We start from the raw sequence: 20,725 nt of genomic DNA, 5'->3' as shown, positions 1-20,725 counted from the left end.
GCAATTGACCCTTTGAAAGGGAGCCAAGTCAAGCTGCAAACAAAAGTGTCAGTCCCCCTGGGCGCTAGTTTTGGAGTGCAATAGAGTAACCTACTAGAGCTACATTGCACATGGCTCAGGGGCTTTTATCATCACACATCCTCTTCCCTGGTCAGGCTACTTGTACTGACAATAAATTGAAGATGGAGCAGCTGCTCCCCGAGAGGGAGTCATCAGCTTTTCATTTGCCCTTGAAAAACTTTAGGAACCCACCTGATGCAGTGCCATGAGTGTATTTTGATTAAAAATACTGTGTTTTCCCTGTTGGACTGGACCTGTAACACCCAGCAAAGATTAGAGCTGCAAAAGTGTGAAGGCTACACATGTCCTTTTCCTCCCTGAGGTCAGAATCTTGGCTCAGGATAAAACCCTTATGCTTGAGCAAAGCTGGAGCATTCTCAAGTGTATTGGGGATGCCAGAGTGGCTTCAGTGCTCAGTTGTATTCATGAATGCATTTAGGTGGTGTCTCTTTTTCATGCAACACATCTGTGTCCCTTCCTTTCCTTCCCCAAAGAAAACTACAACACAGTTACTGTCATTGCAAATCCCAAATAGATGTTATGCTGTAGCAACTGCTGCTACAAGATTCTTCTTCCAGTTTGAGGGCTGCTTTTGGGGTGTGGCCTCTTGCACTATCTGTATGGGCACATATTTCAAGAGGACGGGGGGGATGTGTGAGGCAATAGGTAAAAGGAGCATGAACGTACTAGTCCTGCTAACAGCTTGCCTTAAATCACTGACGTTACAGTGGTTCCTTGCTACTATTGCAATCTTCAGTCTGTCTGTAGTTAGGTTTTAAAATCCAACAGGTTCTGGAGGTTATACCATTTTTTTATTTTTAAAAAGCTTCTATCTTTGCATAATTGCACTCTTCAGATAAGCCCTTTCCGGATAACATGTCATTTCACACACAGACAGAAAAAAACATCTGTCTCCAATGTTCTTGCTGTAAAGTGCTTTTCCCCCCCCACCCCGTAAATTATATTTGGACTAAAGGTTGCCTACTGTTGAAGCAGTGTGTTTACTTGAATGTTGCCATTTTATGCAGTTGCAACTGCTGACTCTTGCTCTTCTCTGGGCCCATGAGTGGGGAGATCGTGTGACCAGAGGTGGCAAACCTGCACAGAGGATCAGTGGAGCTGAAGGCTGGCTGCTGTTTTTATACTCCCATATGTATTACGTGTTAGAGGACTTCACAGAATAGTGCTTAATATTTTGAAGTTGTGACTTTTTAAGTCACGCTAAACAGTTATCTTAAAAATATGCTTGCTTTCTTATCTGTAAGTTAAAATAGTCTTTAAAAAAAGGAGATGGGCTGGCAGGAGTGGTTGGAGGGCCTCGTGCTGTCAGTTGCTGAGTGACTCGAATTCCAAGAGCCGTGGATGCAACTGGCAGGATCAGGTCCTGACCCAACGCAACTGGGGTTTGTACTGGCTGGTCTCGAGGGCATGAAGCAACTGCAAGTCCTTGACAGGCTGCATGGAGGAGAAGGATCAGCCTGGGAGAGCTAGTTGACCCAGCTGGATTTCTTGGAGTACTTGCTTGTGGATCTTGAGGCCCCAATTTAGCCTCAAGTTGGCCTTTATGGAAGGAGTGCATTTTGATAGTGTGTGCTCCCAGAGAAGTAACAAATTCTAAGGAAATTAATGAGAGCACACCTTTGTGTGGCTTTCGTTGACTCATGTGTGAATACAACTAGCTGATCAATCTCTCAGTTCCTCAGAAAACCAGCAAGGGTGGATAGGATCGAATCTGCCATTCTTTGTGTCAGGAGTGGTTTTTGCCTTTTCGGACTTACCCAAGAGATAACCATGTACGATCCAATTTTCTTGCTCTGGGAAACAATGAATGTATTGCTTGTCTTGGAACAGACCAGTGCTTCCTCTTTCGGGCAGCAGTATCAGAAGTGCTGTGGAAATGTAATGCTTGAAAATGGCTGGAGTAAATTCTGTTTCCTGTAGGTGTTTTTTTAAAGGGACGTGGTCAAATTTGAAACCGTGATCTAGAGGAAAAGTGGGAGAAATTCAAGATGATGCATCTACTGAGTCCCATTTGGTTTGTAGTTTTACCATTTTGCTCACCATTGTTGTCTGGAACAGAATGGAAACAGCATCTTATAGAATGTGCAATCTAAGGCACAATGCAAATAGGTTGTAATAAGAAGGTCGTCTTTACTTGATAGCAATCCTGAGTGCAATGTTCTTGTCGTGTCCCTTTTGGAAGAAGAGCATTAAGTGCAGTCTGAGGTTTTTCTTTTCTTATAAGCAAAGCATTGGTTTGTCCATTACTGACTTCTTGTGGAATTTGTGCCAGATGTATATTAAATATTTTGGTGCTTTTTCTAATCCAAGCTGCCATTCATTTACCTGTGAGATTACTGTACTTCTGTATATTTAAATGACCAATCCCTTAAAGAAAAAAAAAAATAATCCTTTAGTCACAATGTATCCTGACTACTGTAGCTTTGTAAATGTTCCAAAGCTTCTGGGTTTCCTGTATTCCAGTAAGATCTGAGGGGTGGGAGGGGAACAGCTACAGAAATCTAATCCACTGGAAAGGGAACTTGCACAGTGTTCTGTGCATTACTGAACAAATGAGTAACATTTGTGGTGTTTACATAATGACACGCTGGTGTTCACTTTTTTGTGCTCAAGCTTTGTACAAAATGTCTTATTTAAAGCTGAAGTCCTTTTTACATTTTCAATTAAAAGGGGACAAATTAATTATTTTTTCATGCCTATAAATAGGACTCTTGCTAGTTTTATTTGTCATCTCCAGAGTTTCTGAAGCAGGAATCCTGGATGCTTACTAAATCCTGCCTAGTCCTCGTGGGGAGGTGACCACATCATTTTTAAGTGCGTGGAATGAAAACTAGCTGGTTTTTTTCACCTTTGCAGTGCAAGCATCTACAAGGAGATGCTGGATGTGAACAGTCTTAACAGGAGCGTATTCTTACAGAGGGATGAGTGCTGAGGTCAGTCTGCCATTCACCCCCTTCCACTGAGCTGCCTGAACCTGGTGGTCTCTGCTGGGCTGGGGTCAGCAGTGGGGACTGGCAGTGCTGGGTGAAGGGACTGACTCCCTTTCACATTTTGTAGTGACCCTGATGTTGATGCTTATCCCAGTTTGCAATAGCCACAGCCAAAGGATGCCAGGCTCGCTTGGAGGGGGTACTTTTAAAAGGAAAATATTGGCTGTGTTCATCTTAATAATCAGTTTCATTTCAGGAGTTTTGGAGGCTTTAAATTCAGGTATGAACAACACTGACATAAGCATCTACTACCTGCCCACTAGTGCTGCCTCTGGGCTAGCGCTGCATTTGCCTTTCTCTCCCTTGCCCTTATTTTTGCCTGCCTCCTCCACGCAGCAACTCCCGACTTCTACGCCACTAGCTGCTTTTTGCTCAAGTGCCCAGCACAGGGAACTTGGAATTGGAAAGTAGGAGGGTGTAAATATTCTATCAATCAATCAATCAGCTGTATTTAATAATTTCTGGAATAATAACTATTTCAACTTTATCTCAGCCTATTTAATTCATAGCAAGAAATCCTTTGTCTCATGTTCAAACCTTGTAACAAACTTTTTCTTTTTTCCGAGTGCTCAAAGCTCTCCTAAGCATCCTCATGCTTGGAAATTCCATATATATTAACAAGAGATGCTCAAGCAGTCTTTATTTTACGGCAATGGCTGCAAGCTGTCAGGTTGCAAGTGACCTCATGCTACTGCTGGTAGTGCAGTCTTAGTGCAACTCTGCACTTCCAGCTCCCTGCTGAAAGTGATGATATGTGAAGTTTGCAGAGGTGTGCTTTCTTTAAAATGGCCCTTGCCCCTCCCACAGCTACACTGTAACTTCTCTTGTATCTTCTTTTTTTTGTGTGTGAGGGGAGGGGGGGTCAGGGAGGGAGGAGAAAGTAGAGTTTGTCCAAGAAGTATGAATCACCAATTCCTCCTTTCCATGGACTAAGTACTGTACTTTCCCAGAAAGGAGGCAGCAACTCTGCTTCAGAGCTGGCACAGCACATTTCGAGAAATCCACACAGTTCCTGAGAACAGCTTTTAACCGCTGAGCAGCTGCTGCAGGTACTACATTAACTTGGCTTGCTGGTTTATGGCCTGCAATGTTTCAGTGAAGACAACCCAGCTGGTACATCAGTCTCCGGCAATGAACGACTTGCCAGGTTACATCTTACAGGCCAATACTGATCGGCTTTTACGCAACACTCCCCCTGGTTTGCCCCCAGCTCTTCCTAAGCACTTGCCTAGCTCACCCACTGCCAAGGAAAATTGCCACAGCAAGATGGGTTAATGGAAAAGGTTTTGTGCTTTAACATGTTTTGAATAGCTTTTATTTTTAGACTTTGTAAAAGATACAGTGAAAGCCTATTGTTCTTATGGTAAGAGATCTTTACAAAGACATCAATATTTAAAGTAATTAAAAATATCCTAACAAAAGACTTTGCTTAAAAACTTGGCAGTTTAACAAGCACTCCTCCCTCCGTCATCTTTTATTCCCATCAGACCAAGGCCAGATTGTGATCCATGCATGCTGCAACAGAAACAAGAGGTGTGTTATTTCTGCTCAGGGTAGCCTTGATGTACATAAGCTTGCCGGTCTAGTAGTGCAAAGCCTGCAACCTTCAGGATCAGCAGGCTGAAAAACTGTTTTTTGTTGTGGTTTTTTTTTCTCCCTGCACGCAACAATTATTTGGCATTCTTCTTAATCAAGAAGCCTCCTCTGGACTGTCAGTCGTCCGGGAAACAGTAATACAGAAACCTCACTTGGCAAGAAACCTCTTCCAAGCCTAGGATGGAGCTCCCTTCCAACCCACTCAGCAGCCCGAGACATGAGCCAGGCTCTGTGGGCTTCTATAGGCTCTTTGTGGATGCAAACTCCTGAATCCACCTGGTCTGCTAGTGGGATTCATAGCCCTCGGTGATGTGAGACAACAGGCAAGTATGAAGTGAGGCTAGTTTGAGATGGTCCTTGAAAAGTAAATTTGGACCCACTGAGACCAGTGAATCTGCTGCAGAAGACAGACGGTGTGGACTGTAACTCCACAGCTGTCCTCTCCTCAAACCTCTCTAGTGGGCTGACAGGTTAGTATGCAAAGTAACTGAGGTGCTACAGTGGTGTAGAGAAGAGACAAACAATTGCTCAGAAATGTAAAAGCTGACTTGGTTATAGCCCAGAAGAAAGAGCCGATGATCAAAGGACCACATGCACTACTAAACTGCCTGCAGAAGTTAGCACTCAATTCAGGACTCCCCTATGGCTGAGTTAAACCAAGGCAGTATTTGATACTGAGCTTGTGCAAGAAACCATTTTCATATGGCTACATGCAACCACCACTTCTCTAGTAAGGTAGGAATTGCTGCCGTCTCATTTTATATGCTATCATTCTTTCTTGTGGGGGAAAACAGCTCAATGATCTTTATTTAAGAAGACAAATTATTAAAAAAAAAACCAACAAAACCCAAAACAATTTTTTTTTTTTTTAAAGTTATTAGAAATTGACAGTTAGAGCAAATCACACCAAGAACAGCCCTTGGCATGCAACTTTGCTGAAACGGATTGTCACTGGCATTAAGCCTAAATGTATGCTTGGCTTGGGATGCATCTCCCTTCTAGGGACACTGTTTGGTGCAGAGAATAATACAGCATCATGCTTCCTCGCAGGAAGCTTTGCAAGCCAGAGAGGGGAACCTGGCCTGGCTGCCCTGCCAGGCAGAATAGATGCTGCCAAGCAGCTCTGTTTTCCTGCTTTTATTTCAGGGCATGTCTTCTGTCTCCACAAGGAATGGTACCCCATCTGTTGAAGGGCAACTGAAGAAAAGCAAGGGGAGGTGTGACCTTTATTTGACTGTCTGAACAGTGACACAGTGAGAGAACAGAAAGAAGACTGCTGAAGTAAGTATGTACTCAGTAACTAGGGCCTTGCCTGGGAAAGATTTAACCTTTCTGGTTAATAATTAAGCAGTGAGTAACTGTGGCAGTTCAGGCCCCAGGGTCTGAAATACAGGAAGCCCACCCCATCTGGAAGCATCCCTGATATTAGCACTGAAGCTCACCTCAACTCTAGGACTTGCTCCTTCCTATGAAAGCTTAAGCACTTGGTGAAAATGTTTTTTCCAGTTGTGTCCCTCACATAAGAACAAGTACATGAATCCTTGATCAGCTATGGCTGAAGCACGTACATCAGGGTACCACAAGACAACAACTGGTAGATGATGCCTTGGCTGCAGCAGTTAGGTAGTTTTAAAAACAAACAAACAAAACCCCACCAAAACCACTCCAAAGAGTGGCTGCTGTAGAAACTGCTCAATTTTCTCATGGGCACATAAAACTTACCTTCTTCTCAATAGGGATGAAACATCCAAGAGGGGAAGGAAGGTGAACTAACAAGACCTGTATAATTAATCAACACTGTGTACTTCAGCCTTGCTAATCTGGACCATCAGCTACGTAAGTGGTTTCAGCACTTGTGCTTGTTCTGGATCAGGCATGGCTCATGGGCAGAACTTACTGTTGAGGTTTTATTGGCCTAACATGAAAGTCAGACTGAATAAGTACAACAGCTTGTTCAGGCCTCCTCTCAGGCTTTCACTTCCTTGTGCAGGGTTTTAATTTTTAATAGATTAAGATAAAAATAATTTGCTATGTATTTTCCTTGGCTCTTTGCAAAATAGGTGGCAAGTTACCTGTTCGCTCCAGGGAAGAGAACTATGCACAGGGTGTTATTCTGCAGACTTCTATAAAGCTTTTTGATATGGTGGTCTAACTTCTTCACCTTTTTCCTTAGATCCTGCTCCTGCATAACAGAATATAAGCATTACAATCCCCCACTCATCTGCAGATCTGCAGCAATCACACTTAAAAGTGAATGTGGCAAGATGGACCCTTGGGCAGTGTCAGGGATTGAACAGGTGAGGACAGCAGCAGGGAGAACCACACGCCCTACTCAAATGGCACTGCAGCCTCCTCCAGTAAAAACGAGAGCTGCAACTGGAGCTGTTCTTTCCTGTATGGCTACACAACTAGTCACCTCTCCCTCTGACTCTCATACCGCTTGCTACACCTGTACATTGCTCTGTCTGCTCCCAAGTGGTAGGCTTCAGTTTCTGTGTAGCATCACTTGCTGCCCTGAGCAGCTATGCTGGTTTTAAGGTTATAGGGTACCCTGCAACCATCACCTTACCTCACGTGGTATGACCTCTCCAAACTGCCTTGTGGGAACTGATCCTTGGCAGCCTTTCTGCTCCAGCACAAGGAGACCCTTCTGTTACATGCAGCTCTGCACCTAAGTGCTCAAAGTTATCACTCCTGGTTCCCAGGGCAATACCTCCTCACTAACTGCAATGAACATCAGCCTAGCCTTAAACTCACAGAGTCAGACAGTTGCTCCATTTTCTCATGTAAGATGTTTCCTCCTTGCTTCCCATTGCTGTGATTCACTTGCCAAATCCATCTCCAGAGATGACCTGAAGCAAGAGCATTCCTACTTCTTAGTTTGCCACCCTTCACAGTCCCTCCGTTTATAACTTCAAGGGCATCCAGAGCACTCTGTGATTTCTGGAATTCTGAAACACAAAGAGAAGGGGAACATGCTTTGGCAGTGATGTTGCTCCCCTGTTCCTTGGCACACGTAGGGCAGGGCTAAAGGTGTGGAGCAGGAGGGAGATGGGAAACTGAAATCACTGCAGCAAGCAGATCGTCATCTTGCTACAGGTAAACATCAGACTATAGAAATGCCAATTGACTGCAACAGCACTCATCCAGTTGTTCACCTCACCTTTTTAGAGGTGATTACTTGTCTGTGTGAAGCTGCACAGTAGCCAGTCCTCATGTTGAGGTACTGGAGCCAATGAACTATCCTGGAACTTTTCTAAGTAAAGATTATTTTTTTTTTATGCAGGTTTTTTTCCTTTTAAATATTTAGCTGTAAATTGCTCCGCCAAACAATATATGCTTTTACTGGAGTATTTTAAATACCATCACTTTGAGCATACATGAGTTTCAGTAGCTCTTGCTGTGTCTGTGCAAAGTCCCAAGGGCTGCTAAATAAGCTTATTTGAAGGAAATAAGCAGGCTGTATGTGAAGCTACTTACTGAGGAAACAGCAGTTCCTGTGCTTTCCACTCTGGAGATCCTTTGGCAGGAACAGTGTTTCCAGGTCTTTCAACTGGCTGAATTCTTCTTGCAAGTCCGTCTCTGTTAATGACTCCTTTAGACCCGCCACATAAATCACACCTTCATTTTCTATGTCCAGTTCTAGTTCCTTTATCCAAACATCACAGTCCAGCATTGCTGCAGTGATGGGTCTCTGGACCTGGGTGGATTCAGCAGGAACAAACACAGCACTTCAGCCCAAGCAGCTGTGTTCTGAGCCTCTATTTTAAATTATTTTCTCCTATTAACCAAAGTTGACAGGCTATTTTTCCTCCCTTGAAAAAAATACAACTAATGAAGGCTAACTTACTTAGTCATGAAAAAGGAAAAGAGATCATGTTTGTAATGCAGAAACACTACAAAATTAAGAACGCCATACTTTGTATATGGCATTTTAACACACTGTTACTTGGCTCTTCCTTTAAAGCTGCAGTTGGAGGTCAGAATGCTTTCTAACCTCCCTTCTGCTGACAGGCAGAAAGGAAAAAAGAGGGCTATAACCATTTCCTTTCTGCCAGTGGCTCTGAATTGTCCAGGGACAGAGATGGTAACAGCACAACCAGCCAGCAGTTACCCAGACGCTATGCTGTAAGTAGACGTTAAGAGAGACATATTGGATGCTGTTCCTGTGCTCAACATAACTTAGACTTTTGCTGTTTGCATTGTTTACCTTAATGCAGGATCCTGCTACCTCAGCTCCATTTAGGCTTTCCACAGCAAGCTGGGCAGCTTCCAGCACTTCGTATTGGATACAGACATAGGGCTGGAAACAGAATAAGATAGTTCAGGCTTATCAGTAAGACACATTAGCCCTCCCTTTTAAAAAGTCAGGTCTCAATATATTAAGTTGCGTTTTCTTTTAAAAGTAGAATATAAAAAGGTTTCAGGGTAATATATGTAACACTCCATACACCATAGCTGTTAAAAAACAACCTTCTATTAGCTCCTCAATTAATACCAACCTTTTTTTTTTTTTGCCATTAAAGGCCTTAGCTTATCAGTTCTCTCGAGAGGGACAAAAACCATCTCAGCTTCTCCAATGCTCAAAGCCCTTTAGCATGAACAGCACAGTGAAGCCACATGAGCTGTGTTTATTCTTGTCATTGTGTGGAACAGCTTTTAGATACCCTGAATTGTTGTAGCTGATGACTAAACCACCAGAAAAACCCCCAAACAGAATAACTGATATTTCAGTGCTTCTACTCCATGTCTTTCCAAGAGACTACTTGGGCCTTCCATGCCTGTCAGCAAGCTTAATGCTTTTAATCCTCCTCACCTGGTATGTTTCAGTTACCACTGTAAGAGACTGGATTGGTCCACATCTCCCAAATTCTTTTTTCACAGACTTCAGACAAAAGCTTTCTTCAAAAGGACCTGCATAAATTGTCAGCATGTCAGTCAGCTTGCTTCTCACCTGTAGGAACACAGATTAGAGAAGGAACTTCACAAAGCAAAGGAACTAACTACTTGGTGCCTACAGATAAATAACGTCTCTTTCTAAGCTCAGCAATGAAGACTATTTTCAAAAAAATAGTACCTTTTCATAAAGTCCAGCAAGAAGGTGAGATGCAATGTACTCTGGACCCAAACTGAACTGAATGATACTGAATGTGGATAGGGGAACGTCTTCTAAGGCCCTCTGAAGAATCTGGAAGGAAAAGAGTGTACAAGGCTCAAAGAGGTACAAGACAATTGTACTGCAAAGGATCAGAAACAAAGCTATTGAACTTAATTCTCAACTTTAATTTTCATTATTGTCCAAGGAAGCCCTCAGGCAGAAATTCTTCTTTAGTGAGTCATGAGAGGATGTAGAGGATCAAAGCTTATTTCCAAAATGTTAAAATGGATCTCGCTAACGTGGTATTAACACTATTGCTAACAGTACTGTCAGTCAGCTTTTTAAAATAGGACTCATCTACCCACCCCCAGAACAAGAACTTTGATGCTTGCTTAGACCAACCCACTCTAAGTCCATTCACCTGTTTGTTTGAAGTGCTCAGGTTACTCTGACACAGGCCAGAAGAGTCCATTTCCTGTCTGCCCAAAAGGAGGGGTTTTTGGCCAGTCACCTGCAAGCAGTCTAAAAAACTAGCAGAGAGAGAAAAGCTGTGAATCACAGTACTTATCAATATGGTGAATTAAAAGCTTTCAAGAAGTGCTTGTCACAGAAAAATTATACGGTTCATTAAAGAAATCTGAAAGAATATTCCTGTCAACATGAAAAGAAGCCTAGAAAATGCTTTGTGAAATTTAAGATGCAACTTCTGAAAGTTTTTCAGTGCTATGCTACAATTATTTGGGTGTCTCTGAAGACCCTGATGGCTTCTGAAAAACGTAACGCACTTCTTTGATTTTACTGAGGATTCAACAGAAGGAAAAACACGCATATTTGAGAATCTTATTACCATGGTTTGGATAAATGTGGAGGCTCATTCAGCTGTTTCTGGACCCTGCATCCTTGTGGCTGTAACACAGCTTTTTTCTGTGAAACTTCAGCCAGTTTTTCAGTTGTCAGAAGCATCTCCAAGTTTAGTTCTGCTACCTTGGGGAAGGAAGAAGATTAGTAGTTGGCTTTCATCTGAGCTAATTGTAGCTAACCAAAAAGCATATGCTTTCTCTATGAGTCATCTAGGCACGCTCCAGAGTAGTGAAGAAAAACAGGCATTAATTTCTTGTCTTATTATTTTCTGTTGTAATTTTCAAGCATGCAGTACTCGCAGCATCAACCAGCAATCATCTCCGAAAAAAAGTTCTCAGAAACCAACAACACAAGCAAGAGACTCATAAAACCAGCTGAATCACTACCACAACATACAAGGTCTCTCACTTCTTTCATCTGAAAAAATGACAGGCATTCCTGTAGGCTGGAAGTGTCTCAATCCTTCTCTACCCAATCCATTCTTCAAGATCAGCAGCAATGCTGATTCATGTCAGTGTTTGAGTACTGGAACACTGGCAATACTCAGGCTATTAAGATACCTGAATATATGCTGGAAGTTACAAGCTGTCAAAATTGAGGCCTCTATCACAGCTCCATTTTCTCTTTTATATCAACAAGAGGATGGGCAGGAATGGTTTTTTTCCTTCATAAGCACAATTGTACGTTCTGTGATTAAGGACAGAAATCTTAATTGGATATAGCTACCTTTGCTGGTCCTTGCTCAATAAAGAATTGAGCCAATTCCAATGCAGCTCTAGCATCTTCTGCAGGATCATGCCCAAGCTTCTGTTCACACTGAATCTCCTTCCTAGGGCATCAAAATTAGGTGTACAGGCAGGTTATCTGTTTTTCCACACTGACCAACATCCTGTCTTTTCTAAACTGGGTCCTTTTCAGGCAAAATAGCTTTCCCTTCTCCAAAAAGGATTTCAGTTCTGTGTAGCAGCATTCTTGTGAAATATTCCCAAAAGTTACTGCAAGAAATGTTTTTGCAAAGTTGAGCAAAACACTGTTTACCGGCTTTGACAGAAGCAGTGCTAATACTTAGTACTCTGATGCATGACTATATTTCAGCTTACTTATTCCTTGACCAATGACCCAACTCAGTGAAGTCTGGCACTGCAGAGTATTAATATTCACTATGTGAATGGTGAGAACTGTATCTCTAAGACATATTATCCAGTGGTAGCTAGTACACTGAGGAATATGATTAAGTCAGTGAATCATTCTTTCACACATTAGCCTTTCTTTCTCCCTAACTGCAACAGATCTCATTTGTGTGAGCCAGAGTGTCTTTGTGGCTCTACAGTTTGATACACTGGTACTGCTACCTGCAGAAAAGCTACTTTTGCTAGGACACAAATCTGGTTGCGTCACAGCTCAAAGACAAGCCAATTTATTGTGCTGCCTGATGTTTCAAGCAGGCAGTAAATTCTTCTTTACCATGTCCATTTGCACAGCCTGCTCCTTTCTTTTGAATTTTGGTTAAAAAAAAATAAAAAAATACTGATGGTACTAGTGGAAGAGCAAGATCCTATAACCCACCGTGACAGTTTCTAATATTTCCTATGACAATACAGTAATATTCTTACCCTAAAACAGCTTTGGCTAGAAATTTTAGCTTAAATCTTCGACCTTCATTTCTGGCAAAAAGCAATGAAGTATCAATAACACTGGGGTGGATCATCTGGAAGAGAGAAAACATCACCAGTCTAATTTATGAGCGGCAGTCATATAGAATTGGGCAGTAATCCCACTGTTATGTGTCTCTGCCTTCTCACTTCAGTTGCCAGTTTCACACGATAGATGACTGGTCCACAACAAGAGAGCAGATGGGAACAATGAAACAAGCCCAACTCTCCTTTCTAACACTCTATTTGGAAGACCTAGATTGGGTTAGAAAGATTAATTATGATTCAAGCATTTTAGGTTGATTAAATTAAATACAGGAAGGACTTCAGTTCTTTCCATGACAGAGCTATCAGAAGCATCTGGCTGAAGTAGAGACGTTGCAATGGTATCTGTGTCTGGACAGACTCCTTCCTTCCTTTTGGGTTCTGAACAGCCCCTCACAAGTTTTATAGATGTAAGGAGAGTCTTTCTCTTTCAAATCCTTACAGACATAAGGCTATTCATAATAAAAAGCAATTAACAAGTGTTCACTAATAAAAAAATGAATTGTTTAGAGTTTCTAGGTCTGAAATGAGTATCACAGGCTTGGGAAAAATACTCTTAAAAGCATACTCACTTCCAAAGCCTGAAGATCAGCATTTAGAGAATGACCCACCAATACTGCATCATGGGGAAGGATTTTTTTTATTCTGGTTTGGATGTCTGACAGTCTTGTTTTCACTGGAAGAAGCATTTTCTTTGTGATTCCTGAGAATCTTCGAAACAGAAGTTGGATGAGGTAAAAGCAACACATTAGCAACAGCACCTACTGGAGAATATTACAAGCAGGGCATGTAAAATATGAATTCAGTGTAACTAATGACATAATGCTATTTACTATAAGAGGATATACTGCAGGTGTATTAAACTGCTATGAGTGCTACCACATCTGTTTCAGAAGTTTCTCTCTCTCAAGTATAACTTATTCTTAAGTGATACAGTTCTTGGCATCAGATAGCACAGGTAAGGAAATACTGCAAGACTGATGGTGGAAGGAGATGCTTCCAAGTAACCTGAGGGGATTGGCACGTCCCCTCCTACATAAAGCCGGGCAAAGTTTTAGAGAAGACAAGGCTTGAGTTTTGCCTGCTTATTTATAATACTGAGCCCAGCCCACAATCTGATGAGCTGCTCTGTTCATTTTTTACAGATCAGCAGATTTGGGTATGGAGCAGAGAGACACAGACTGCAATCCTGCACTCACCCTCCATCTTATTTTATAGCCAGCAATAAAGACTAACTTGTACTGTGTATCATTAATTTGTAACAGAACTTTTCCTAGAGCACTGCAGAATGGTAAAGCTTCTGCCTAGTAGCCACACAGGCACTCCGTAGCAGAGTGTATGTATAATGTTGGTTTTGTTAATCACACAGCAAGAACTGTATTCTTAACACTGATTGAAATGCAATAGGCATCTGTGCAAACCAAAGCCTTCTGAAAGCTCCTGTGTAACAGGCTTAATCTGAAAGGGTTGCAGCTCTTTAAGATGAAGAGATAAGAAACTTATGTGGAAGTCACCTGGTACGGTAGTTCAGTATTGTGCTTGCAGGTTTGACTAGTTCATTCAAGAGGCACTGACCCTGTGCATCCACCAAAGAGACACGAGTGACTTCATTTCCTTTTGCAGTCAGGCACTATCAGGAAGAAGCAGAGGCAGTTGTTCAATCAGCATGATGCTCCCACTCAAAAACCTCAGCTAACATCCGATTTGGCTGCAGCCAGCATCACTACTAAGGAGCTCCTCAACTTATCTACCACTCATATCTAGTTGTTTTATACTGTAGCATGCTTCATTTTAATTGTTAAATGCCCACCATAAGCACAGCAAACACACAGGCAAGCACAACACAAAGAAAACCATTATAAAGAAGTGCTGATTTCACAGAATCAGTCTGTGCACTGCAGAGCTGTCACTGAGCATCTTCACCAGAGAAGATCTGAAAATTAAAAGCAGAGCCCAGGTTGTATCATTACTTACTCAACGCTGATGCCAAATAGGCATCTCCGCAAGGTCAAAACTGCACTAAAGGAGCAGCATGCTGCCAGAAGAACTGATGGCTAAAGATGTGTGATAGGGAAGCATCTTTTCTTTCCCAAACCTTGGGGAGGGCTGGGAGAAGGAATTCCACAGCAGTCTCAAGGGTTACTGCAGCATTCCTGATGAGCCTGGCAGATCCAGCTGCTGCTCAATGCAGAACTGAGCTCTCGGCTGCCCTGCTCAAGGTAGTATTTCTGTCTTGTTGCCAGAACCACTTCCTGAGTCCTTCCCATGGCTGCACAAGCATTGGTACCATCAATGAAGGGACTGGCAGCAGATGTTAATATGTCATAAGTGGTTTAGCAAATACACAGGGTGCTTGGCTCACTTGGAATAGCTGGTAGGAGTCTGGTTGCTTGACTATATTTTACAAGGCCACACACATTTATTTTTACCATTTCACAATCCAGACCAAAGAGGGGGCTGCTGTCCGTCCTCTGCTGATCGCACTCTGTATATATATAGCCCTTACATCCAGGGGAGCCTAGAATGAAGACACCCATGAATAAGAAACAGACCTCTCTACTCTAAAACTCATCACATATCTTATATGACCAAACATATCACTAACTGTCAAAATAAATTTAAAAAAAACTCAAAAAAACAAAAACCCCAGAACAACACAACCCAGAACAACAAAAGCCCTCAAAAACTGACCTTTTATGGGATAATCATTTTTTTTCTGCTCTTCTAAAGTTAGAGTATAGCTAGTAAGGCCTCGCTTTTTTTCTCCATATTTCCGAATGATGGGATCACATTGCAAGTCTGAGCTTTTAGGAATACATTGACTGCTAGTGGAAGTCAAACCTGTAAAATACAGAAGCATCTGTCAAGCTCAGACAGTACTCCCTACTTGAGGTCAGTTTTCTGCATTAGTATGCACACTAAGAGACTACACCATTTCAAAGGAAAACACTACCTGGACCAATAAACTGGAGATATAGACAGACAGCAGACAGACAGACGATCTATCTGTCTATCTCCAGTTTATTTGTATCTCTCTCTCTCCCTCTCTCCCATTTATATATATATAGATCTCCAGTTTATCTCTCATCTATTGTGTATATATATATAGACACACTATATACATTATATATATAATTATATATATACGCTATGTAATGTATACAGTGTACAAAATATACTGGATATTCAGGATACTTGAATCTTTTCTCAGTTCAGCTACTGACACTGCTGGCTGATTCACAAGCAAGGCATATCACAAGTCTCTGTCTCACACTCCTTTCAGAAATAGAGAGAACAAACTTGCCTTGTAAGCATGACAACATAATCATCTGTTACTTCATGTAAGCTGTAGAAGAAGTTATCTTTTTTTTTCCTACCTTCTCTGTGAAATTCTTTCCTGTAAGTATTATCAAGAGAAAATGTGCTCTAGGTGCGGCTCACAAGGATGCAAGCACTGAACTGACACCAGAATCCACAGCTGTATAAAGTTAAATTATCCTGTAGGTGACTCTCTGCAGATGGCACTTAAAAGAAAAGTATACCTGACATCTCAGATCTGTGACTGTGCAGTAGGTTTACAGTCAGGATGCTAGAGGACTTTGTCAATACATTGAAAGTAATAGCTGTTCATTCTCCCATTTAGGACTTGAATTCAAGATTCTTTGTTATACTTCTAACAAATTCAGTGAAGTTCGCATTGTAGTCTCTTGCAGGTTTTGTACAAGCCTGTTGGATTACAATCACCTCTATAAAGAGTGTAAAAATAGGAAATCAGTTGTCAACACACCCATTCTTTACCTTGATTTGCTGCTCAGTATAACACGGAAAACTAAGAAATGAGTAATACTTAGCTTTAATCTGATTTATATCCCTGTATCTTTTATTAGATACATCTTAGAACAGAATAATCACAAAATGGGTAATGAAGCGTCAGAATCTTGGATTAAGCATGTTAAAAGCTTTCTCTCTGCTTTTTGCATTTACTTGTGACAGTAAGCCCAACAGAGAGTTACTGAACTAGTTAGGGTAACTAGTCTCATGTTTTAAGCCACTTTACATTTTCCTTTGTAAACAAGTTTACCATAGCAAAACGCTGGGATTGCACAGGATGCAAAGTCGTAAATTACTGTTGGAAGTGAATCACTGTGGTTGAAACAAATGATGGAAACCCAAACAAGATACCTTGTGCAGTGTTTTGAGGTTTCGGGTTTGCTCCTTCTCCATACAGGCTGGCTAGGAAGTTAGCGGAAGGTGTTAATGTGAATCTCTGAAAAGAGATGTGTTAGAGACTTTGAAGCAGAAGCAGAAATATCAAGCAAATGAGATGTTTCTTGATCCCCAAACCAGCCAAATTTAGAGGAGAACAGACAAAGAAGTAGTGGAAATATGTCTGGTGTTTTCCCAAGGAAGAAAAAAAACCTCAACACAAACCAAACCTGTTTTAATGACAGACGATACAGGATTCTTTGTACTAAGGGACAGATTTGCCTTGCTTGATATGATCAAGAAGGCAAATCTCAAGACCTTCTTTGATAGAAACTAAAACAAGTTCCAGACTTTCCAGTTAAGTTGCGATTTGCATTTGCTGCAGTTCAGGGAGAATTGTCTAGAAGTCTTCCTTCAAAAACGTTGCTTCTAACTCAGAAAATTAAAATAATTCTTTTCATAATCTTTTTGGGAAATGGGAGAAACTTGACATAAAGTGCAAATAGTAAAAGTGAGATTTTTCAGCCAGTGGGATAGCATAACTCTATTGGAGAGTCTCCTCACTCACGCAGAGTACATTCCAAATTAATTGAGATATTTTTAATCTCATTGGCATCCTGAAGATGCAGGAAGCATAACAGTCAGACGACTGAAACATCAATACACTTTTCACCTGGTAAGGCTTCAAAGACATCAAGTCTTGAAAACCTGTTTCTAATATCAAAGCCATGGCCTTTGTTCTGAGCTGACAATGGCTACAAATAGATCCTCTCATTAGCTTGCTTTGTGAGTCAAAGATGGCCACTTCCTATTGGAAAAGGCAGTCATTTCACTGCTGCAATTAATCCTTGGGACATGGTTTCAGGACTGGAAGAAGTTTAGAAGACAGCAATACTGTCTGGGGACTTACATGCCGGAACACTTTTCTGAGGTGTTTGAACTGCAAATAGAATCTGTAGAAATGGAGTTGGCTCATTTCATGTAGAACAATAACCACAACCCCAGCCAGGTGTCTTTGGTGATAAATACGGCACCAGCTGCAGGGAAAAAAAAAAAAAAAAAAAAATCAAAGCAAAACAATTATCAAGCACTCTTAAAAACAAACTTGGAACCAGCCCAGCTTTTAAGTCAGTGAACGGCAAAGTGCCAAATTGCTTCAGTGAGAAAAGGCTTTATGGCTTATCTCAAAAAGCCACATATTCCTGGAAGCAACAGAATATGGGCGACAGAGAAATAATGAGTTATAGCAAAATTCTGCTGCAGTACCATTTCAAGACATTTATACCTCATTTATATGCATCAGCATATGAACACACAAGTAACTTCAGCTGCAGTGATGCAGTCTAGCAAATTAACGCATCAAAAAAAGTTTCACAAAATCATTTTCTATTCACTACTAAAAATCTAAAGTGGGGTCATTTTTGCCTTAAGTTTCATTTCAAGATTCATTACATTTCATATTTTTGCCACGTGAGGTTATATACCCTCCTCAGCCTTTCCCTTCCATTGCTGAAGAGTTGCCCTGAAAAAGGGAAAAGTGATTAAAATGTTTTTCCCAAAACACTCTAGAACACTCTGTTTCAATTATATCTGATGTGAAATGTGTTAGTATTTTTTGTGTTGTGTTAATATTTTTAACCTGGTATTTTGTTTCTTTGGTTCCACAATACTGTTTAGTTTTTGATAGCTGCATGAAACAAAACCATGAAACAGTAGAATTTTTGTCAGAAGAGGGATTCTGGTCTCTGGCCAAGTCTAACAACAACTGCATCTACATAATGCAGGCTGTCATTATGGTAACTGCGTTGCAAGGATTCCAAATCCAGCATGGCCAATATACCTTTAGGTATGCTTTTCACAACGTGTGAGGACACAAGACAGGGTTGACTCCTGAATATGAATGTGTTATACCTGGGTTGTGTTGCATTGTGGCATTTTCCCAAAGCTGCATACTTTAACAACTCATACAGCTGGTCATGGCTGATTTCGCAGTCCTCACCAAATAAAGCTGCTGACAAGTGAGATGACTTTTCCTGTAAAAAGGGAAACACTAATAAAGGAAGGTTTTATGTAATCACACAAGTTCATGGAATAATATGGTAAAAGGAAACTATTTGGACACATTCAACTACATTTAAAATAACTCTTCCACTTATTACGGGCAAAAGTTTCCTTTCAGATCACACTTTAATATTAAATTTACTATCAATATTTCAGTAACTCAGGTACTCTAACTTCAAAGATTTATTTAATAAAGATTAATCTAAGTAGATGTATGTACTAAGGAGACTTAAAGCTATCTGATTCGCAAACACGATCTTCTCCTCTCTCCACCCATTCACCCACTTGCTGCTGTAGAGCTTTGGGCATTTATACAAGTGTTACATGCAGCCACTTCATGTAAGGTTTTGCTGAAACCCATTTGCTTCATTTACATTATGTGATCTGTTTGGCGGATGGGTTTGCTGACCCCTGCAGGAAAAAAAAAGTTTCCATAAAATCCAAAGAACCTGCAGAGAGAAAGCATCGAGTAGACGAGATGGAGTGGAGACTGTACCACGCAGTTCAACACAACAGTTCTTTAAGCCTAAATGCACAAATTCTCCTAAAAGCTAATCAGTAAGTGAATGCATGATTTTGGAGTCCTCCGCTGACCATTATGGCCTGTTCCAATGGAGCTCCTTTGGCCTGTAAAAATTTTAAAGATACTCTTTTTTTATGTGATGAGAAAACATCACGGCATACAGGGGAAGAGAAAAAAAGACCACAGAATACTACAGAATATAAAATCCCACAGGATAAACAACTACCAGAAGTTGTGTTTTCCCCACCACACTGACAAGTCTTGTCCTCATTAATTTTGACAGAGCTTGCCCACGTGGGATTGAGCTGGTGCACTTCCATTTGTCACTGGGTAAGAAAGCTAAACAGAGGTGACAGCCTCTGAGGTTCAAGCAGTTAAGAATCACCTGGTAATAGTAACAGAGGGTAGTGTAATTGCTAGTCCCTCATCTCTCTTCCCAAGTTAGACAAATAAGTCACGTCACTGTTGTCTTCAATACAGCCTAATGAGAGCTTTGACAAAAAAACCCAACCAAAGAGCAGAAGTTTCGTTTCACCAAGCAAAGGCTACCTGCCAACCACAGGGATTTCAGTCTCTCATCGGGTACAAATAAAACCGATCTCACAGGTCAGACATGCTTGCTCTTCTCCCATACTGGGCACCAAGTGAGCTGTAACCTGGGTGAGTAAGGTGTTACCATGAGGTTGAGACTCTGCACCCTTCAGGTGTGAACGTGCTGAGCAGACACAAGGCTCCTTTCGCGATCTGCTTTGTTTAGGAAAAAAAACCGTACTGGAGAGTGTATTTATATTTCAACAGGGTTCCTTAAATGGAAGTGCCTAGCGCTTCCTCTCCACACTTCTCGGAGCGGAACCTAAGCCATTGCTCGCAGGCGCTCTCTTTACCCAACCCCCTAGCCAGACTGCCAGGAAACCACGTTTTTGCTGGCTTTCCCGCACCCCAACGCAATAACCCCCCGAAGCGGTGGCTGTAAGCGAGGCCCACCGGCGGCCCCAGCCCTGCGGCCTTTCCCTCACAACGCCCCTGCCCCGGGCGCCGGGCCCGGCCTCGCTGCTCACCTCGGGGCCGCGGCCGCCATCCGCCTTCCTCCTCTTCCGAGCCGCCTGCCGTCCGCCCGCCTCCTCGCCGGCACCGGCGGGCCTTTTGTGCCCGTTTACGCAGACGGCCTTTGCCATGGCCTAGACGAAACCAGCGGGCGGTGAGGGCGGCCCCTCACGGCGAGGGCGGTAGCCCGGGCCGTCGGTCAACCCCGGGCCAGGCCCCAGCGGCCTAAGCCCACCGCCGGGACTCCACCGGCAGCACCGGGAGGCGAGGGTCGCCCGCTGCCCCGACGCCGTGGGGCCGACCCCCGGCCGCCGCCTCCGCCTCCTCCTCCTCCTCCCCAGAGGAAAAAAAAAAAACCAACCAAACCCTCGGCCGCCGAGCCCACCTCAGCCACGCCGAGCCCACCTCAGCCACGCCGGGGAGCTCGCCGTCTCGGCGCGCGGCTGCCCGCGCCTGCCTGCCGGCGAGGCCAGAGCAGCCGATCGGCCGCCGGCGCGGATGGGGGGCGGCGCCGCCGCTGCCGCCGGCGGGAGGTTTGAAACGGCCGCCGGGGCGCCGAGGCCGCTCC

The 20,725-nt window shown here is 42.5% G+C and overlaps 2 protein-coding genes across 9 annotated transcripts in view; one reads left to right on the top strand and one right to left on the bottom strand.

The window, feature by feature from the left end:
- Window positions 1-4,884, top strand: part of DCUN1D3 (defective in cullin neddylation 1 domain containing 3) — a 28,544-nt gene extending 23,660 nt beyond the window's left edge. The window contains exon 5 of the transcript XR_007504529.1: window positions 4,767-4,884. The gene's annotated coding sequence lies outside the window, so the exon portion shown is untranslated. The remainder of the gene's footprint in view (window positions 1-4,766) is intronic.
- On the bottom strand, window positions 2,284-20,614 carry REXO5 (RNA exonuclease 5). 8 transcript variants are annotated; one of them, XM_049791237.1, is made up of 20 exons: window positions 20,563-20,614; window positions 20,172-20,291; window positions 18,441-18,562; window positions 17,440-17,566; window positions 16,506-16,590; window positions 15,015-15,164; window positions 14,753-14,841; window positions 13,838-13,953; window positions 12,896-13,034; window positions 12,240-12,334; window positions 11,353-11,455; window positions 10,613-10,749; window positions 10,187-10,295; window positions 9,745-9,855; window positions 9,484-9,621; window positions 8,878-8,970; window positions 8,148-8,367; window positions 7,425-7,618; window positions 6,740-6,849; window positions 3,955-4,586 (listed from the first exon to the last, which is right to left on the bottom strand). In XM_049791237.1, exons 2-20 carry the CDS (start codon window positions 20,286-20,288, stop codon window positions 4,517-4,519), a joined length of 2,325 nt encoding a protein of 774 aa, XP_049647194.1. In that variant the 5' UTR covers window positions 20,289-20,291; window positions 20,563-20,614; the 3' UTR covers window positions 3,955-4,516. The 8 variants fall into 8 exon arrangements, with proteins under 8 accessions (XP_049647197.1, XP_049647194.1, XP_049647195.1 ...); XM_049791238.1 differs by having other exon boundaries at window positions 20,543-20,590; XM_049791236.1 differs by having other exon boundaries at window positions 20,519-20,566.
- Window positions 20,615-20,725: the final 111 nt, after the last annotated feature.

Source organism: Accipiter gentilis, chromosome 33, assembly GCF_929443795.1.
Source record: "Accipiter gentilis chromosome 33, bAccGen1.1, whole genome shotgun sequence".
Classification (NCBI taxonomy): Eukaryota; Metazoa; Chordata; class Aves; order Accipitriformes; family Accipitridae; genus Astur; species Astur gentilis.
Note: the sequence above shows the minus strand (reverse complement) of the source record. Positions and strands in the feature narration are given on the sequence as shown.

Coding starts and splice junctions, on each gene's coding strand:
- REXO5 (XM_049791237.1), bottom strand. CDS start 20,288: ATGGCAAAGGCCGTCTGCGTAAACGGGCACAAAAGGCCCGCCGGTGCC. Junction 18,563..20,171: donor ATGGCGGCCGCGGCCCCGAG/GTGAGCAGCGAG, acceptor CCCTTTTTACAG/GAAAAGTCATCTCACTTGTC. Junction 14,842..15,014: donor AAATGATTATCCCATAAAAG/GTCAGTTTTTGA, acceptor TCTTCATTCTAG/GCTCCCCTGGATGTAAGGGC.